This window comes from Carcharhinus amblyrhynchos, chromosome 2, assembly GCF_965287045.1.
Source record: "Carcharhinus amblyrhynchos chromosome 2, sCarAmb.v2.hapA, whole genome shotgun sequence".
NCBI lineage: Eukaryota > Metazoa > Chordata > Chondrichthyes > Carcharhiniformes > Carcharhinidae > Carcharhinus > Carcharhinus amblyrhynchos.
In genome coordinates this window covers 78,403,007-78,418,686 of record NC_137325.1, presented here as the reverse complement: position 1 = coordinate 78,418,686, position 15,680 = coordinate 78,403,007, and the positions used below count along the sequence as shown (strand labels likewise).

The 15,680-nt window shown below is 41.5% G+C and overlaps 1 protein-coding gene across 1 annotated transcript in view; it reads right to left on the bottom strand.

The window, feature by feature from the left end:
* Positions 1-14,386: 14,386 nt before the first annotated feature.
* Positions 14,387-15,680, bottom strand: part of dync1i1a (dynein cytoplasmic 1 intermediate chain 1a) — a 223,370-nt gene continuing 222,076 nt past the window's right edge. The window contains exon 17 of the mRNA XM_080216678.1: positions 14,387-15,022. Coding sequence (XP_080072804.1) covers positions 14,903-15,022 — 120 coding nt within the window. The 3' untranslated portion in view covers positions 14,387-14,902. The remainder of the gene's footprint in view (positions 15,023-15,680) is intronic.

The following is a 15,680-nucleotide window of genomic DNA, read 5'->3' as shown; positions in this document are numbered from 1 at the left end:
TTGCCCCCTGTCTACTCGGGCCATCCACATACTGAATGAGAAATTCCACTTGAATACACTCAACAAATTTCTCTCCATCCAACTCTCCAGTACTGTGGCTGTCCCAGTCAATAGAACAAAGAAGAACAAAGAACAACACAGCACGGGAAACAGGCCCTTCGGCCCAACGAGCCCGCACCGCCGTCCCATTGTCTCAGTGACCTATTCATGATTTTAGTCTACGCCTAGTGTGCGAGGATCAGGGAGGTCCAATATAGGGACAATTTGTTACCCAATCAATCAGCCTAAAAGCGCATCTTTGGGATGTGGGAGGAAACCGGAGCACCCGGAGGAAACCCACGCAACCACAGGGAGAACGCGCAAACTCCCACAGACACAGACCCAAATCCATGTGTCCGCACAGCAACAGAGATAGTCTCTGAGCTGTCATGTTGCCCTCGAGATGGTCCAGTTTAAGCACACTAACGACATGAAGCAATAGGCAACTCCCGAAGCAACATCCAAGAGCAGCCCACTACAACCTGCCGCATGCATGCCCCTTGCTGGTCAACAAGGTGGACTTAAATGCCTGTGGAGACAAAAAATTCATTATTAAACAGGCAAAGACTGTAACGTCCCTGAGGCAAAAACAGAATCCCAAGCCTACAATGTTTAGTAAGGCCTGCTATATCCCCCTATATGTAGACTGCTCATGTGGCTGTCTAAGTGACTCTTAAACAACCCTAGCGTGCCTGCTTCCACCACCTTACTTGGCAGTGCATTCCACACCCCCACTACCCTTTGCGTGAAAAACTGCCCTCTAATATTTGTCTTATACCTAGCCCCCCTCACCCTAAGCCCGTGACCCCTCGTTTTATCCATTTCTAATAGCGGAAAAAGCTTACCACCATTTACTCTATCTATCCCCTTCATAATCTTATAAACCTTTATTAGATCCCCCCTCAGCCGACGTCTCTCAAGGGAAAACAGCCCAAGTTCGTTCAATCTTTCCTCGTAAGACAGCCCTTCCATACCAGGCAGCATCCTGGTAAATCTCCTCTGCACTCTCTCCAGGATCTCTACATCCTTCCGGTAGTACAGCGACCAGAACTGGACGCAGTACTCCAAGTGAGGCCTAACCAACGTTCTATACAACTGCAACATCAGACTCCTACTCTTATATTCTATACCCCTTCCTATGAAGGCTAACATACCATACGCTTTCCTCATCACATTCTGCACCTGCACCGACACCTTCAGGGACTTGTGCACTTGCACCCCCAGGTCTCTCTGCATATCTATACTCCGGATAGTTCTACCTTTTATCGTATAACTCCCCTCCACATTATTCCGGCCAAAGTGCATCACCTCGCATTTCTCCGGATTAAATTCCATTTGCCATCTATCTGCCCAATCTACCAGCCTGTCTATGTCCTGTTGCATTGCCAGGCACTGCTCCTCAGTACCCGCCAATCCAACCATCTTAGTGTCATCAGCAAATTTGCTGATCACACCACCTACCCCCTCTTCCAAGTCATTAATATATACTACAAATAGAAGAGGTCCTAGTACCGAGCCCTGCGGCACACCACTGGTGACAGACCTCCAATTGGAAAAGGAGCCTTCCACTACTACCCACTGTCTCCTCCTCCCAAGCCAGTTCTCCACCCATCTACATACCTGGCCTTGTATCTCATGAGCCTTCACCTTTTCTATCAGCCTACCATGAGGGACCTTGTCAAACGCCTTACTGAAATCCATATAGATGACATCAACGGCTTGTCCTTCGTCAACCGTTTTTGTCACCTCTTCAAAAAATTCCACTAGATTCGTAAGGCACGACCTCCCTGTAACGAAGCCATGCTGCGTATCCCTGATCAGATTGCAGCGCTGCAGATGTTCATACATCCTATCCTTGAGTATCCTCTCCATTAGCTTGCCTATAACTGAAGTCAAGCTCACCGGCCTATAATTCCCTGGGTTATCCCTCTGACCCTTTTTAAACAACGGTACTACATTTGCAATCCGCCAATCCTCTGGGACCTCACCTGTGTCCAAAGAAGAGACAAAGATTTGCGTCAGAGGCCCAGCAATTTCATCCCTCACCTCTCTTAGCAGCCTAGGATAGATGCCATCAGGCCCCGGAGATTTATCCGTCTTTATACTGTCTAAAAGTCCCAACACCTCTTCCCTCGTGATGACTATTTCCCTCAACGGATCTTCAAACTCCTCAAGCACAGCACCAGACATCAGGCCCCTCTCCTGCGTGAATACCGACGCAAAGTATTCATTCAAGATGTTGGGAAAATTAAAATCCCCGACTATTACCATCCTATTTTTCTTGGAGCTGTCTGTAATCTCCTTACATATTTGCTTTTCAATTTTCTGCTGACTATTTGGGGGCCTGTAGTACAACCCTATCAAAGTGATTTCCCCCTTCTTATTTCTCAGTTCTACCCACGTAGACTCAGTGGCTGAACCCTCGGGTATATCCCCTCTCAGTACAGCCATGATGCTTTTCCTAATCAAAAGTGCAACTCCCCCTCCTTTCTTGCCTTGTGTTCTATCTTTCCTATAACATCTGTACCCTGGAATATTAAGCTGCCAGTCCTCTCTTAGCCACATTTCAGTAATTGCTATAATATCCCAGTCCCATGTACCCATTAATGCCCTGAGTTCAGCTGCCTTGCTGGTCAGGCCTCTTGCATTTGAAATAAATGCAGTTTAATCTGGACTTCCCTTGCTCTCTGTCTTTCTTCTGTCTGGTACTAGGATTACTGACACTGCCTTTACTAATTAATGTGCTCTCTTTAATTTCCGCGTTGTCCTCAAACTTCTCTTCTGTCTCCCTACTGCTTTGGATCCCATCCCCCTGCCAAACTAGTTTAAACCCTCCTGAGTGGCTCTAGCAAATTTCCCCACCAGGATGTTAGTCCCCTTCCAGTTCAAATGTAACCCATCCCTCTTGAACAGATCAGCTCTGCCCCAGAAAAGATCCCAATGATCCAAAAATCTAAATCCCTGTCCCCTGCACCAGCTCTTAAGCCAGGCATTCATCTGCCTAATCCTCCTATTCCTACTCTCACATGGTACCGGTAGTAGTCCTGAAATTACTACCTCCAAGGTTCTGCACATTAGGCTTCTGCCTAACTTTCTATATTCAAATTTCAGGATCTCATCCCTTTTCCCACCTATGTCATTGGTGCCAGTATGTACAACGATCTTATATGTACAAGAGTTGGAAGTGGTTTTAATTCTTCTAACTCTTCTTGGGTAATTGTTCTGGTAAGACGGTCAGAACCATCCAAAGACAGGCTGATTTAAATTGAATGGTTCCCAATGCTGGGTAATAACCTGTTGAACTTCCTAGGCAATTCGATGCAGTCCTTGAGTAGAGATTTCTGCAGTGGGACCCCCGAGTGCATCCTCTTTGCTACTTGCCAAGTATGACCCTCTGATATCAGAAGCTAAAAAGAGGACCTTCAGCCCATGTACGCACCAGCCATCAGGCACCTATCTTCTACTACTTTCCAGCCCTTTCAAATGCTCACCTAAATGCTGTTTAAATGTTGAGGGCCAATATGTCCTAAAACTAACAAGGAGCATGCCACATTAACAAATTTATTTTATCCATTTAGATTGTTAAATCTGGGTTATCATTCATTACAAAATCTAATGAGTAAAATGTGATCAAGCTCTTGAAAGGGAGAAATGTGAAACAATTGCTGTGTTCTAAATTTGGGTACATATAGCTAAATTTAATGATTTCAATGCTGAGACACAAACTGTGCAAGTATGTTAATTGGCAAACAAAGGAAAATCCATAGAAGGTATTCTAAAAATTTTAATGTGATATAGAACAAGTTTATACCTCTGAGGCAAGAACTCTACTTAAAAAGTAGATTAAAGAGTTAAAGAATTAAAGAGATACAGTTAAAGTTTAACAGTTAAAGAGATACGAAACAACATAAGCGATAGCAAAAAAATCATTTTTAAATTCAAAAGATAGGCACAGATCCCAACGATTAAGAGACACAAAGAACATAAAGGCTGAAAAATAGCGCCACAAGAGGGGAATATGAAAACAAGTTGGCAAGGGATGTTGAGCGCAAAATATTTATGTTAGGAAAAAGAGGTAGTTAAGTGCAATATGGTGGTCCTTCAAAGTTGATAAGTAATATTATCAATGAAAATAAGTAAATGGACATGTAAGGCAAGATTTTAATTCATTGCAACCTATCCACTTGCACAGAGTTAAAATCGGGTCCATTGAATAATAACTTTGCATCAGTAGTTAAAATAGAAGAATACCAGGTGTCCTAAGGAAAAAAATTACTGAATGAGGGACATGGTCCCGAGGAGTAGTAATGAAGAAAATAATGGCACTAAAAAGTAACAAGTTGTTAGATGGATTCCATTCCAGATAGGATGGCATGAATTGGATTGAATGTTTTGAAGAGATTCCTAAAGTAGTGGAGAGGGGAATCTTTGATTGTTCTTTAGATGGACACAAGGCATTGATAAAATTACTCAGATACTATTAGCTAAACATGAAGCTCATGAAATTGAAGGCAAATTGTTGACCTGGTTAGGAAATAGGCCGAGTGGCAAGGAACAGAATAAGGATAATAATTAGTGGGCTGGAAATTTCCAGCTGTTCATTACAGCAGGACCAGGGAATCCCACTGGCTTGAATGGAGATTTGGCTGAGCGCCAAATTCTCCATCCTGGCAGCAGCAGCAGCAGAGCATGAATGGCCAGAGAATTCCAGCCATGGAGTCCGACAAGGATTTTAATAGGACCTTATCTCTTTGCATTTATTAGCAATATAAATGATAGGATAGAAGCCACATGAACAAATTTGCTGTTAACACACAGTCCCAAATCTTCTAGCCTCTGGATCATTGGAGGCCGAATATACTATCCCAGTTTGGAACTTTGAAAGAATCTGAGATGCTACAGTGCACCTTGTAGATGGTACACATTGCTGCCTCTGTGTCACTGAAGGAGGGAGTCAATGTTCAAGATGGTGGATGGGGTGCCAATCAAACAGGTCACTTTGTCCTGGATGGTGTCAGCCTTCTTGAGTTGTTGGAGCTACACTCATCCAGACAAGTGTAGAGCATTTCATCACATTCCTGACTTGTGTTGTGTAGCTGATGGATTAGAGAAGGAAAGCAAGTTACTGTCTGTAGAATTCCCAGCCTCTTACTTGTTGTTTTAATCTCAGTTTTTATATGGAAGGTCCAGTTCAGTTTCTGGTCAATGGTATTGCTGCTGAACATCAAGGTGAGGTAGTTAAACGCTGTCTTGTTGGAAATGGTCATTGGCTGACATTTGTGTAGGGTGAATGTTACTTAATAGAAATGCAAGCATCAAACATGGTGCCAGGACCAAATTACTTGCCAGCTATAGAGAGCTGAACTCAAAGATAACCGGGTTGAACGGATTCCATTCCTGTTATTTCTACTTCAGTGCTGGAGATAGTTGCGTGCTAGTTGCAGGTGCAAATCCCATAATGCCCTTTAAATCTCCAATAGGCCAAAAATAGGATTTATACCATCAAGATTTTAGTCTGGGTTCTCTCCCAACCTCCTCCAATGATGCTGTCAGGTCCAAGCCCAGGAAGGGTGTTAGCCTAATTAGCATATATAAACATAGATTATAATTTGCAGGCTTGATGCCGCTATTTCCACCCTTAACATATCTTCCCACCTAGTCAGCGTGATGCATGCCAGTACAAATCACTACTGATTTTCAAAAAACCAAAACCATCCTGGGGACGCACAGGTAAGTATAGCTGTTGGCTGATGAGGGACATGCCCAGTCTTTGCCGTGGCAGTCTGGCAATGCCAACTTAGTGGGTAGATGTCACTCCAATGCTTTGGGGAAGTTCACCTTGTCTGGGGTGGGGGGACTTTATTTTTTGTGCAGCTCAAGGTACCCTTTATAGATGGCGCCTTGATCTCTGCATTGGACTGTGCCAGAGTGACACTGCAAGCCAGCCCTCTCTTCCCCATGCCCCCCACCCAACCCCCGATTCTCTGTGCACTGAGTACTAGTGAATTAATGAATTTGGAGGTAAAACACAAACTGAAATTGACAGTGACAAATTTTGGCACAATTCCAGCTGGTGGCCTTGTAAAGATATTCAGCTAATGCCTCCATCCCCCTTCTGGAAGGTCTGAAAGAAACCAAAATGCATGCCCATTCTAGGAATTGGCACACTTCTGGGAATTTATCATTTTTACTTTAAATCATAAAACATCAATTCTAAGATGCTTATACATTATTAGATTTACATAAGCAAACAAAAAGACTGAAATGAAAAACATACAGTAGTATGATCTGAGTGTTTCTCCATTAGGTAACTTCTGGGTAAAAATTGTGACCAAAATTTGTTCACCAATAATTTATGAAAGCTAAAGTTTGAAATTTTGTTATGAGGACCCTAATCCAAATAAACCTATATTTAAGTAAACCTCTGTGTATTTGCCCCATTTAGCAATTATTAGTGCATTATTCACCAGTATATATTATCTGGCACACACTTCAGATTCATCAAATATATATTTCAACCTAAAAACACTTTTTCTTAATCACTTTTATTTCTAATTATTTCTAACATTGAAAGGTTTTCCTCTTTTAGACAAAGTACAGAAATAGTTGTGTAAACTTCTACATTTAATTTGTGCTATTCTCGATCCCAACAGTGCCCAAATCATCCCATAATTTAAATACTATGTTCACTTTTTGGCACTCACTTGATGAAGGAGCAGTGCTCTGAAAGCTCGTGCCACAAATAAACCTGTTGGACTTGAACCTGGTGTTGTGAGACTACAGGCATGAGAGAATCAGTCAAATCAAGAAGGTGACTAAGACAGGCCACAAATCCTCAGTATCAAACAATTGAGTAACAAGGAAGGAATGGAAAAACTGGACGATTTTTAGTTTTGTAAAGAGGAAACTTAGAAGGATACTTACAGAATAATATACAAGATGGCCTAGTGGTATTATCGCTCAACTATTAATCCAGAAACCCAGATCATGTTCTGGGGATCTGGGTTCAAATCCCACCATGGCAGCTGGTGGAAATTTGAATTCAATTAAAAATATCTGGAATTAAGAATCTACTGATAACCATGAAATCATTGTCGATTGTCGGAAAAACCAATCTGATTCACTACTGGCCTTTAAGGAGGGAAATCTGCTGTCCTTACCTCGTCTGGCCTACGTGTGACTCCAGAGCCACGGCAGCAACTCTCAACTGCCCTCTGAAATGGCCTAGCAAGTCGCTCAGTTGTATCAATTGCTACGAAGTCTCAACAAAGAAATGAAACTGAATGGACACCTCGCATTGACCAAAGCACTAGAAAAGACAACGGCAAAACAAACAGCCGTATCGACCCTGCAAAGCCCTCCTTACTAACATCTGAGGGCTAGTGCCAAAATTGTCTCTCAGACTAGTCATTCTCATGGAATCATATCTTACAGATAACACCCCAGACATCACCATGACCATCCCTGGATATGTCCAGTCCCACCATCAGGACAGACCCAGCAGAAGTAGTGGAATACAGTCAGGAGGGAGTTGCCCTGGGAGTCTGGACCACATGAAAGTTAAACATGGGCAAGGAAGCCTCTTATTGGTTACAATGTACTGTCCTCCTTTAGCTGATGAATCAGTATTCCTCTATGTTGAGCAACACTTGGAGGAAGCATGGAGGATGGCAAGGGTACTTAATGTACTCTGGGGGATTTCAATGTCCACCACCAAGAGTGGCTCAGTAGCAGCACTACGAGCTGATTGGATTCTAAAGGATATAACTGCTAGACTGGGTCTGCGGCAGGTGGTGAAGGAACCAACAACAGGAAATAACTTGACTTCATCCATACCAATCTGCTGGCTGCAGGTGCATCTTTCCATACAGTAATGGTAAGAGTGACCACTGCACAGTCCTTGTGGAGTTGAAGTCCTACCTTCACATTGAGAATAACCTCCATCGTGTTGTGTGGCACTATATCCATGCTAAATGGGATAGACTTCAAACCGATCTAGCAACTCCAGACTGGGCATCAATGAGGCACTGTGGCCATCATTTCTGGATACTGCAAACGCAGTGGGCCCTGATAACATTCTGGCAATAGCACTAAAGAATTGTGGTCCAGGGCTTACTGCTCTCCTAGCCAAACTCTTCCAGTACAGTTACAACATTGTGGAAAATTGTTCAGGAATGTCCTGTACACACACAGGACAAATACAACCCTGCTAATTACTGCCCAATCTCGATCATCAGTAAAGGGATGGAAGGGATCATCAACAATGCTATCAAGCAGCACCTGCTTAGTAATAACCTACTCAAAGATGCCTAGTTTGGGTTTCGCCAGGATCAGTCAGCTTCTGACCTCATTATAACCTTGGTTCAAACATGGACGAAAGATATGAATTCCAGTGGTGAGATGACAGTGAAAGTCCTTGACATCAAGGCCGCATTCGACCGAGTATGGCATCAAGGAGCCCTAGCAAAACTGGAATCAATGGGTATCAGAGTGCAAACACGCTTGAAGTCACGCCTGGTACATAGGAAGCCGGTTGTGGAGTGTCAGTTATATCAGTTCCAGGATATCTCTGCTGAAGTCCCATAGGGTAGTGTCCTAGGTCCAATAATCTTCAGTTGCTTCATCAATGACCTCCTCTCCATTAGAAGATCAGAAGTGGGGATGTTCACTGATGATTACACAATATTTGGCACCATTCATGACGACTCAGATATTGAAACAGTTCATGTTCAAATGCAACAAGATCGGGACAATATCTAGGCTTGGGTGGCAACTAACATTCATGCCACGTAAATGGCCATCAACAATAAGACACTCATAACTACTGCCCCTTGACATTCAATAGTGTTACCATCACAGAATCTCCCCACTGTCAACATCCTTGGGGTTACCATTGACCTGAAATCATCTGGGCTCAGCACATAAACACAGCGGCTACAAGAGCAGGTCAGAGACTAGGAAGATTGTGGTCAGTAACACTAACCTCCTGACTTCTCAAAGCCTATCCACCATCTACAATGCGTAAGTCAGGAATGTGATAGAATACTTCCTACTTGCTTAGATGAGTGCAGCTCCAACAACACTCAAAAGCTTGACACCAGCCAGAATGAAGCAGCCTGCTTGATTGGCACCACATCTACAAACGTTCAATCCCTCCACCACAAACAGTCAGTAGCAGCAGTATGTACTATCTTCAAGCTGCACTGCAGCAATTCAGAGAAGAGCCTTAGACAGCACCTTCCAAACCCATGACCACTTCCATCTCGAAGGACAAGGGCAGCAGATACATGGGAATACCATCACCTGCAAGTTCCCCTCCAAGCCATCATGCTGACTTGGAAATATTTCACCATTCCTTCACAGTTGCTGGGTCAAAATCCTGGAATTCCCTCCCTAATGGCATTGTGGGTCAACTCACAGAACATGGACTGCAGTGGTTCAAGAAGGCAGCTCACCACCACCACCACCTCGAGGGCAACCAGCGTTAGGCAATAAATGCTGGCCAGACAGCAATGCCCATATCCCACGAATGAATGAAAAAAAGGTGGCAATAAGTAACTTTTTAATCCGAAGCATGACTTTGAGATATGCCAAGATATTAAAGCAAGGGATATAGACTCAAATTGTTGGAAGGAAGTTCATGATTGATCCTAGAAAAGAATGATCAACACATTGAATGATATTCAGGATAGGTTAGTGGAAGTGAAAATCATTTCCACTAACCTATGATAGGTTTGGATGATAGCTAGAATGTATCAGGGAAGTTGAAGCAAGTTACTTGAATGGATCACTTGGCTGCTATGTGATTTGAAGTTGACATTCAAGCATATAAAAAGAACTCTAGCACCATCTCAGAACTGTGTTCTGAGTGAGTGAGATTTCTTTCCTATGTACCATAGTTTCTGCAGAGAGCATAAAACATTGGTTACATGTTAATACAGGACTTTTGCAGCTTTGCTGAATTTGTTTCTTGTACTTGGAGTAAAGATTGCATGGTGCTTAAAGCTGTAATTTACTTTGAAATTCATCTAATTAATACATGTTGTCTTTTATTTCACCTTTTCGTTCCTAAGCAGAAAGCATGAAAGGGATTCACTACCACAAACTAGATTTAGCTTAACTGGCCGTAATGGAGACCATATTGGTGGCTACAAGTTAGTCATTTCTACATTTTCTGGAGTTGAACGCAAATTTGGACTTTATCTACCACGATTTTCATCATCCAATCCACCATGATGCTGTGATCGCGAAGCAAAACGTAAAGACTTTGTGGCAATAGGTAGTGAAGGTATGAGGCAACACATTTTAGTTAACAGCTATTTGACAGCTGTCAACGTGAGATGCTTTTACTTGTCAATTTGATGCAAATCTAGTTAATTGATACAGATTACATGAATTGTTTCTGTTTTGTGATTTATTAAAAAAGCTTTACTTTTAACATCTTTATGTTTTATGTATATTTGTGTAAATAGTAACCTATTTGAAAGGATCCAGTTGCTGATTTAATCTAGAGTACAGTTGATTGGAATTATTTATTTGGTTTAGTATTGGATTAACATATACTTAACAGAAATTATGATCTTCAAATAAATATCCATTTTAATCAGTGGAAATTTTGAAATTTTAAATTTTTAATTGTAATGTAGAAATAATTTGATTGTATTTGAGCAAGAATTGTTCTAACCCTGACTGGTATTGAGCTGTGAAACCTGCATTTCATTGATTTGCAGTTTGATTTCTTTAGAATGAACCACTGGAACATCAAATATAGCGATTTATTAAATGTGAAGGAATGTTCACTGTTGAACTGAAAGTGATGTTGCTAAAGTCATTTGTAAAAATTGTGGTGGACTGCAATTATTTAAACATTCCAGTTGTGTTTGAAGTTTGTTTAACTGCTTGTTAGGTATATATATAAACACAAAATTTGCAAAAATTGTGCATGCTTTTTCAAAATGTTTTAATAGCGCAGGCATTTCTGGCATTCTTGTAACCAAGTTCAAAATATATGTTCCAGAATTTCTTATTATTCAAGGATTGTTGATTACTTCAAACCTCTGCTTCAAAATCCTCACAGCTAGCATGTGTGTCATTCAATTTAAGGACCTAAGGGATACTTACCAGAGCTTTATTTTTCTACTGCACACATAAGAAAACCCAGTTACAGTCATACTGACATCCTATCCCAAAACTTATGACATGACAAAATAGACCCTATATTCTTGTATTCATTTTAATTCTCTGCACAGACCAGTTTAAATGTTATATTTCTATTATCCAAAACTTCTAGCATTTAAGAGCCTGAATCATATTTTTGGAATAACTTCTATTTAAAAGAGGCCAAATTTTGCTCAAGTGGCCATCCTTTAGACTTGCATTTGATCATAAACTTTCTATAGATTTTTGCTCAGTAAGGTGCTGTCTGCAGAATATTCAAAGATTCTCTAAAATTGTCTGAAGAGATTCAAAGGCTCTCAAGTGGCAGCTGGGATCAAGTCAAACAATGATCAATGAGGTTCACTAATCAGATTGAAGAATTGGAAATGGCTCATGGTGTTACTGATTTCATTGTTATGGAAGATGAAACATCTGGCAAAATCTGCATCAGTTGCCACATTTTTGTCCAGTGCATTTGTGGAACTATGCAGGATGGGCTGAATCAGTGTTGAAAGAATTTGGTATAATGCCTGGCATTTTTGAATTCACAAGCCCTGTTAACATTCTTCCTTGAATACAAATAGCCAAAGAAAAACAAAGAACAAAACACCACAGGACACAGGCCCTTTGGCCCTCCCAAGCCTGTGCTGCTCATTGGTCCAACTAGACCATTTGTTTCTATCCCTCCATTCCCAGTCTGTTCATGTGGCTGTCTAGATGAGTCTTAAACGATCCCAGCATATCTGCCTCCACCACCACCCTGCTTGGCAGTACATGCTAGGCCCCCACCACCCTCTGTGTAAAATACGTCCCTTTGATATCTGAGTTAAACCTCACCCCTTCACCTTGAACCTGTGACCCCTTGTGATTGTCACCTTCGACCTGGGAAAAAGCTTCCCACTGTTCACCCTATCTATGCCCTTCATAATCTTATACACCTGTACTAGGTCACCCCTCATTCTGTCTTTCCAGGGAGAACAACCCCAATCTCTTGTCATAGCTAAGACCCTCCATACCAGGCAACATCCTGCTAAACTTTCTGTACTACTCTCCAAAGCCTGTGGTTAGGCCACATTCAGAGTACTGCATCCAGTTCTGCTCACCATCCTACCAATGTTCTATACAGCTGTAACATCGGACACCAATTTTTATACGCTATGTCCTATCCTGTAAAGGCAAGCATGCCATATGCTGCCTTCACCACCTTCTCCACCTGTGATGCCACCTTCAGGTCCCTCTGAGTGTCTATACTCTGATTCTGCCATTTACTGTATAGGTTCCCCCCTACATAGTTCTATTGAAATGCATCACTTCACATTTATCTGGATTAAATTCCATCTGCCATTTCTCCACCCAATTTTCCTGCCTATCTATATCCTGCTGTATTCTCTGACAATGTTCATTGCTATCTACAAGTCCAGCTGATCAATCAGCTGTTCAGATGCAAAAACAACTTGCATACTAGCAGAATTATTTAAAGAACTTGGTGTACAAATTTCAGCTGGTGTGTTTTTGACTTTGCTATAGAAATGAAAGTAGGGTGTATGGTTTTTGTAGGAGTTCACACAAGTTCCTTTACTCAAGGTTTTTGCTCAGTTCAATGCTACACTCTCTTCTCAGGCATGAACATTACAGTTAGGTTCTTTGGGACAAAAAGAACAAAGAACAACACAGCACGGGAAACAGGCCCTTCGGCCCAACGAGCCCACGCCGCCGTCCCACTGTCTCAGTGTCCTATTGATGATTTTAGTCTACGCCTAATGTGCGAGGATCAGGGAGGTCCAATTTAGGGACAATTTAGTACCCAATCAATCAGCCTAAAAGCACATCTTTGGGGATGTGGGAGGAAACCGGAGCACCTGGAGGAAACCCATGCAACCATGGGGAGAACGTGCAAACTCCCACAGACACAGGCCCAAATCCATGTGTCCGCACAGCAACAGAGATAGTCTCTGAGCTGTCATGTTGCCCTCGAGATGGTCCAGTTTAAGCACACTAACATGAAGCAATAGGCAACTTCCGAAGCAACGTCCAAGAGCAGCCCACTACAACCTGCCGCATGCATGCCCCTTGCTGGACTTAAATGCCTGTGGAGACAAAAAAAATTCATTATTAAACAGGCAAAGACAAGGAGATAGAGCAGAGGTAACAGGGAAGAAGCTGTTTACAGAAGATGTAGAAAACTCAGCAGCCATTTACACCCAAGATCTTCACCTTGAAGGATGTCAACTTCCACTTCAGGCAGAAGTGGCTGCAGCAACTACAATTCAGCTACAATCATGATTTGGGCATTTATGATTGAGAAATTAATAAAGGAATGTTGATGGACTTGCAGAATGCTTTTGATGAGATTAATAGCAAAACAAAAGCACGTGGACCAGAACACAACATAGTGTAGTAATAAATGGCCCATTCTCATGGTGGCAGGCTAGAATCAGTACTTGGGCCCTGTTTACAATCGTGCTGATTTTGATCATAGGAGAAAGGTGGAAGAGAAGCAGAAGGGAGATGAGGGAAAGAGAGAGAGAGGAGGGGAGAACTAAGGAGGTGGAGGGGAGTAATGAAGAATGGAGCAGAAGGGATGAGATGGGGTGGGGAGGGGAGTGGGGTAAGGAAGGGTGTGGAGTGGAGATTGGGGCAAGAGGGTTGGGGGGGGGGGGGGGGAAGGGTTGAGAGGGTCAGGGAGAGAAGGAAAGGAGGGAAGGATTCAGTCAAATGAATCCGCTTACTGCTTCTAATACTTTTATATCTTTCTTAAAAAAGGACCAAAAAACTGTACACAATACTATAATGTGGTCTTATCAATGCTGACGAACAGCAATCTGCTGAGTATTGTACAGTTTTTGTTGTATAAAAGCAAGCTTTGTCTAGAAGATATTGCAGCCAAAGAATTGATCGGATCTTGTATCAGCCACAAAATCAAGTTTCATTTAAATAGAAGCAGCTAAAATTGATTTTAAGCACATTTTCATGTCGCACAAGTATAAACTATGCACATCATAACAGAAGATGCATATTGTTTTTAGGAATGGACCTTTAAAACTCATTTGAATGAGACAGGCTACCATACCATTTGGGAACATGATCTTTTGGGAAATATTAATTTCTTTAAATGAAGGTCAACATGGCCTTTAATACCTTTAGTGGTGAAGAAAATAAAAAAGGTAAGAGACACAAAGGAGATACAGGCTTGTTCTAGGATAGTTTATTTTAATGTATTCCTAGTATTTTCCATGCAGTAGATTAATAAATATGGAACAGCAATGCTCATATAGTACAACCATTCATAATGTGCATTACCAATGTGAAAACACCACATTTGAAATTCTTGGCTCAGTGTTACTCACGACATCTGCACATCATCATATCTGGTGTCAAATGGGTTTAACAGATCTATGCCATACATGCATGTGAATTACAAGCTTAACTATGGGCTTCTAGTCATTAAATACAACTAACTAGTTAAAAGGCATCAATGAATGCATTATGCAATTTCAGTATTTATGGCACTCATTTAACAACAGAATTGATCAGTAATTTCATAATGCTATGTTGCTTTTAAACACACTTTACATATTGTTAAACATACTAGAAGTGTGAAACAGTAAAACTAATAATAGCAGCTTTTCATCATAAATGGCACTTTACACTGGCATTTCTTAGTTTAGCATCATTGGATTGGCATGGTGGGTACAGATACATTGTCTTACAGCTGTACAGCCAATTCAACAACATTTTCCTCCTCAGCATCTGCCCGGTTAGCTCGGATCTCCACCAGTGTCCTAGCAAAACGAGCCCATTCATCACTATGAGGAATTGCCAATTGCTGTGAATGAGAAGGAATGGAATTACATAATCTTTCTAACAAAAAAAATACCTAGCCCTTAATCCTGAAGCTTTCAAAGAGGTAACTCATCTCCTAATGCATTTATATGCTGACTGTATTAATCCATTATACTTTCCATTTTAAAAAAATGTTACTGGTCAAGATTATTTCATTCACATGTTTGTGTATATTAGGATTCTCAATTGGCACATAAATAGAATAACAGGTGTAAAGGCTCAAACATTTATTTGGCAATGTAACATAATATCAAAGTTTTAAAGCACTACCCTGTAGTAAATGTCATTTAATTATGATAAAGAGCCATTAATTGCAGACAGTCCTGTTGAGCAGTTTGGTTTTTTTTAAATATTTACACTACTGTTAGGAATTAGGTAGCCCATTGTTCTTTCATCTCAAGAAGTGGGTTTGAATTTAGCTAAAACACATGAAAGTCCTTGCAACAAATGTCACGTGGCACTGGTTTGGCCAGTCTCGACCCATTTCCAACGGATGTGGGCTTGTAGCACTAATTTATGAATTGGCACAAATTTAGGTAGATGGCACAAATTTAGGTAGATCCCACAGGATGGTTATTGTGGAAAATTAATGCAACGCTGGTGCAGTGGTAAATAGGGCTACATTTCCTATGACTAAACAA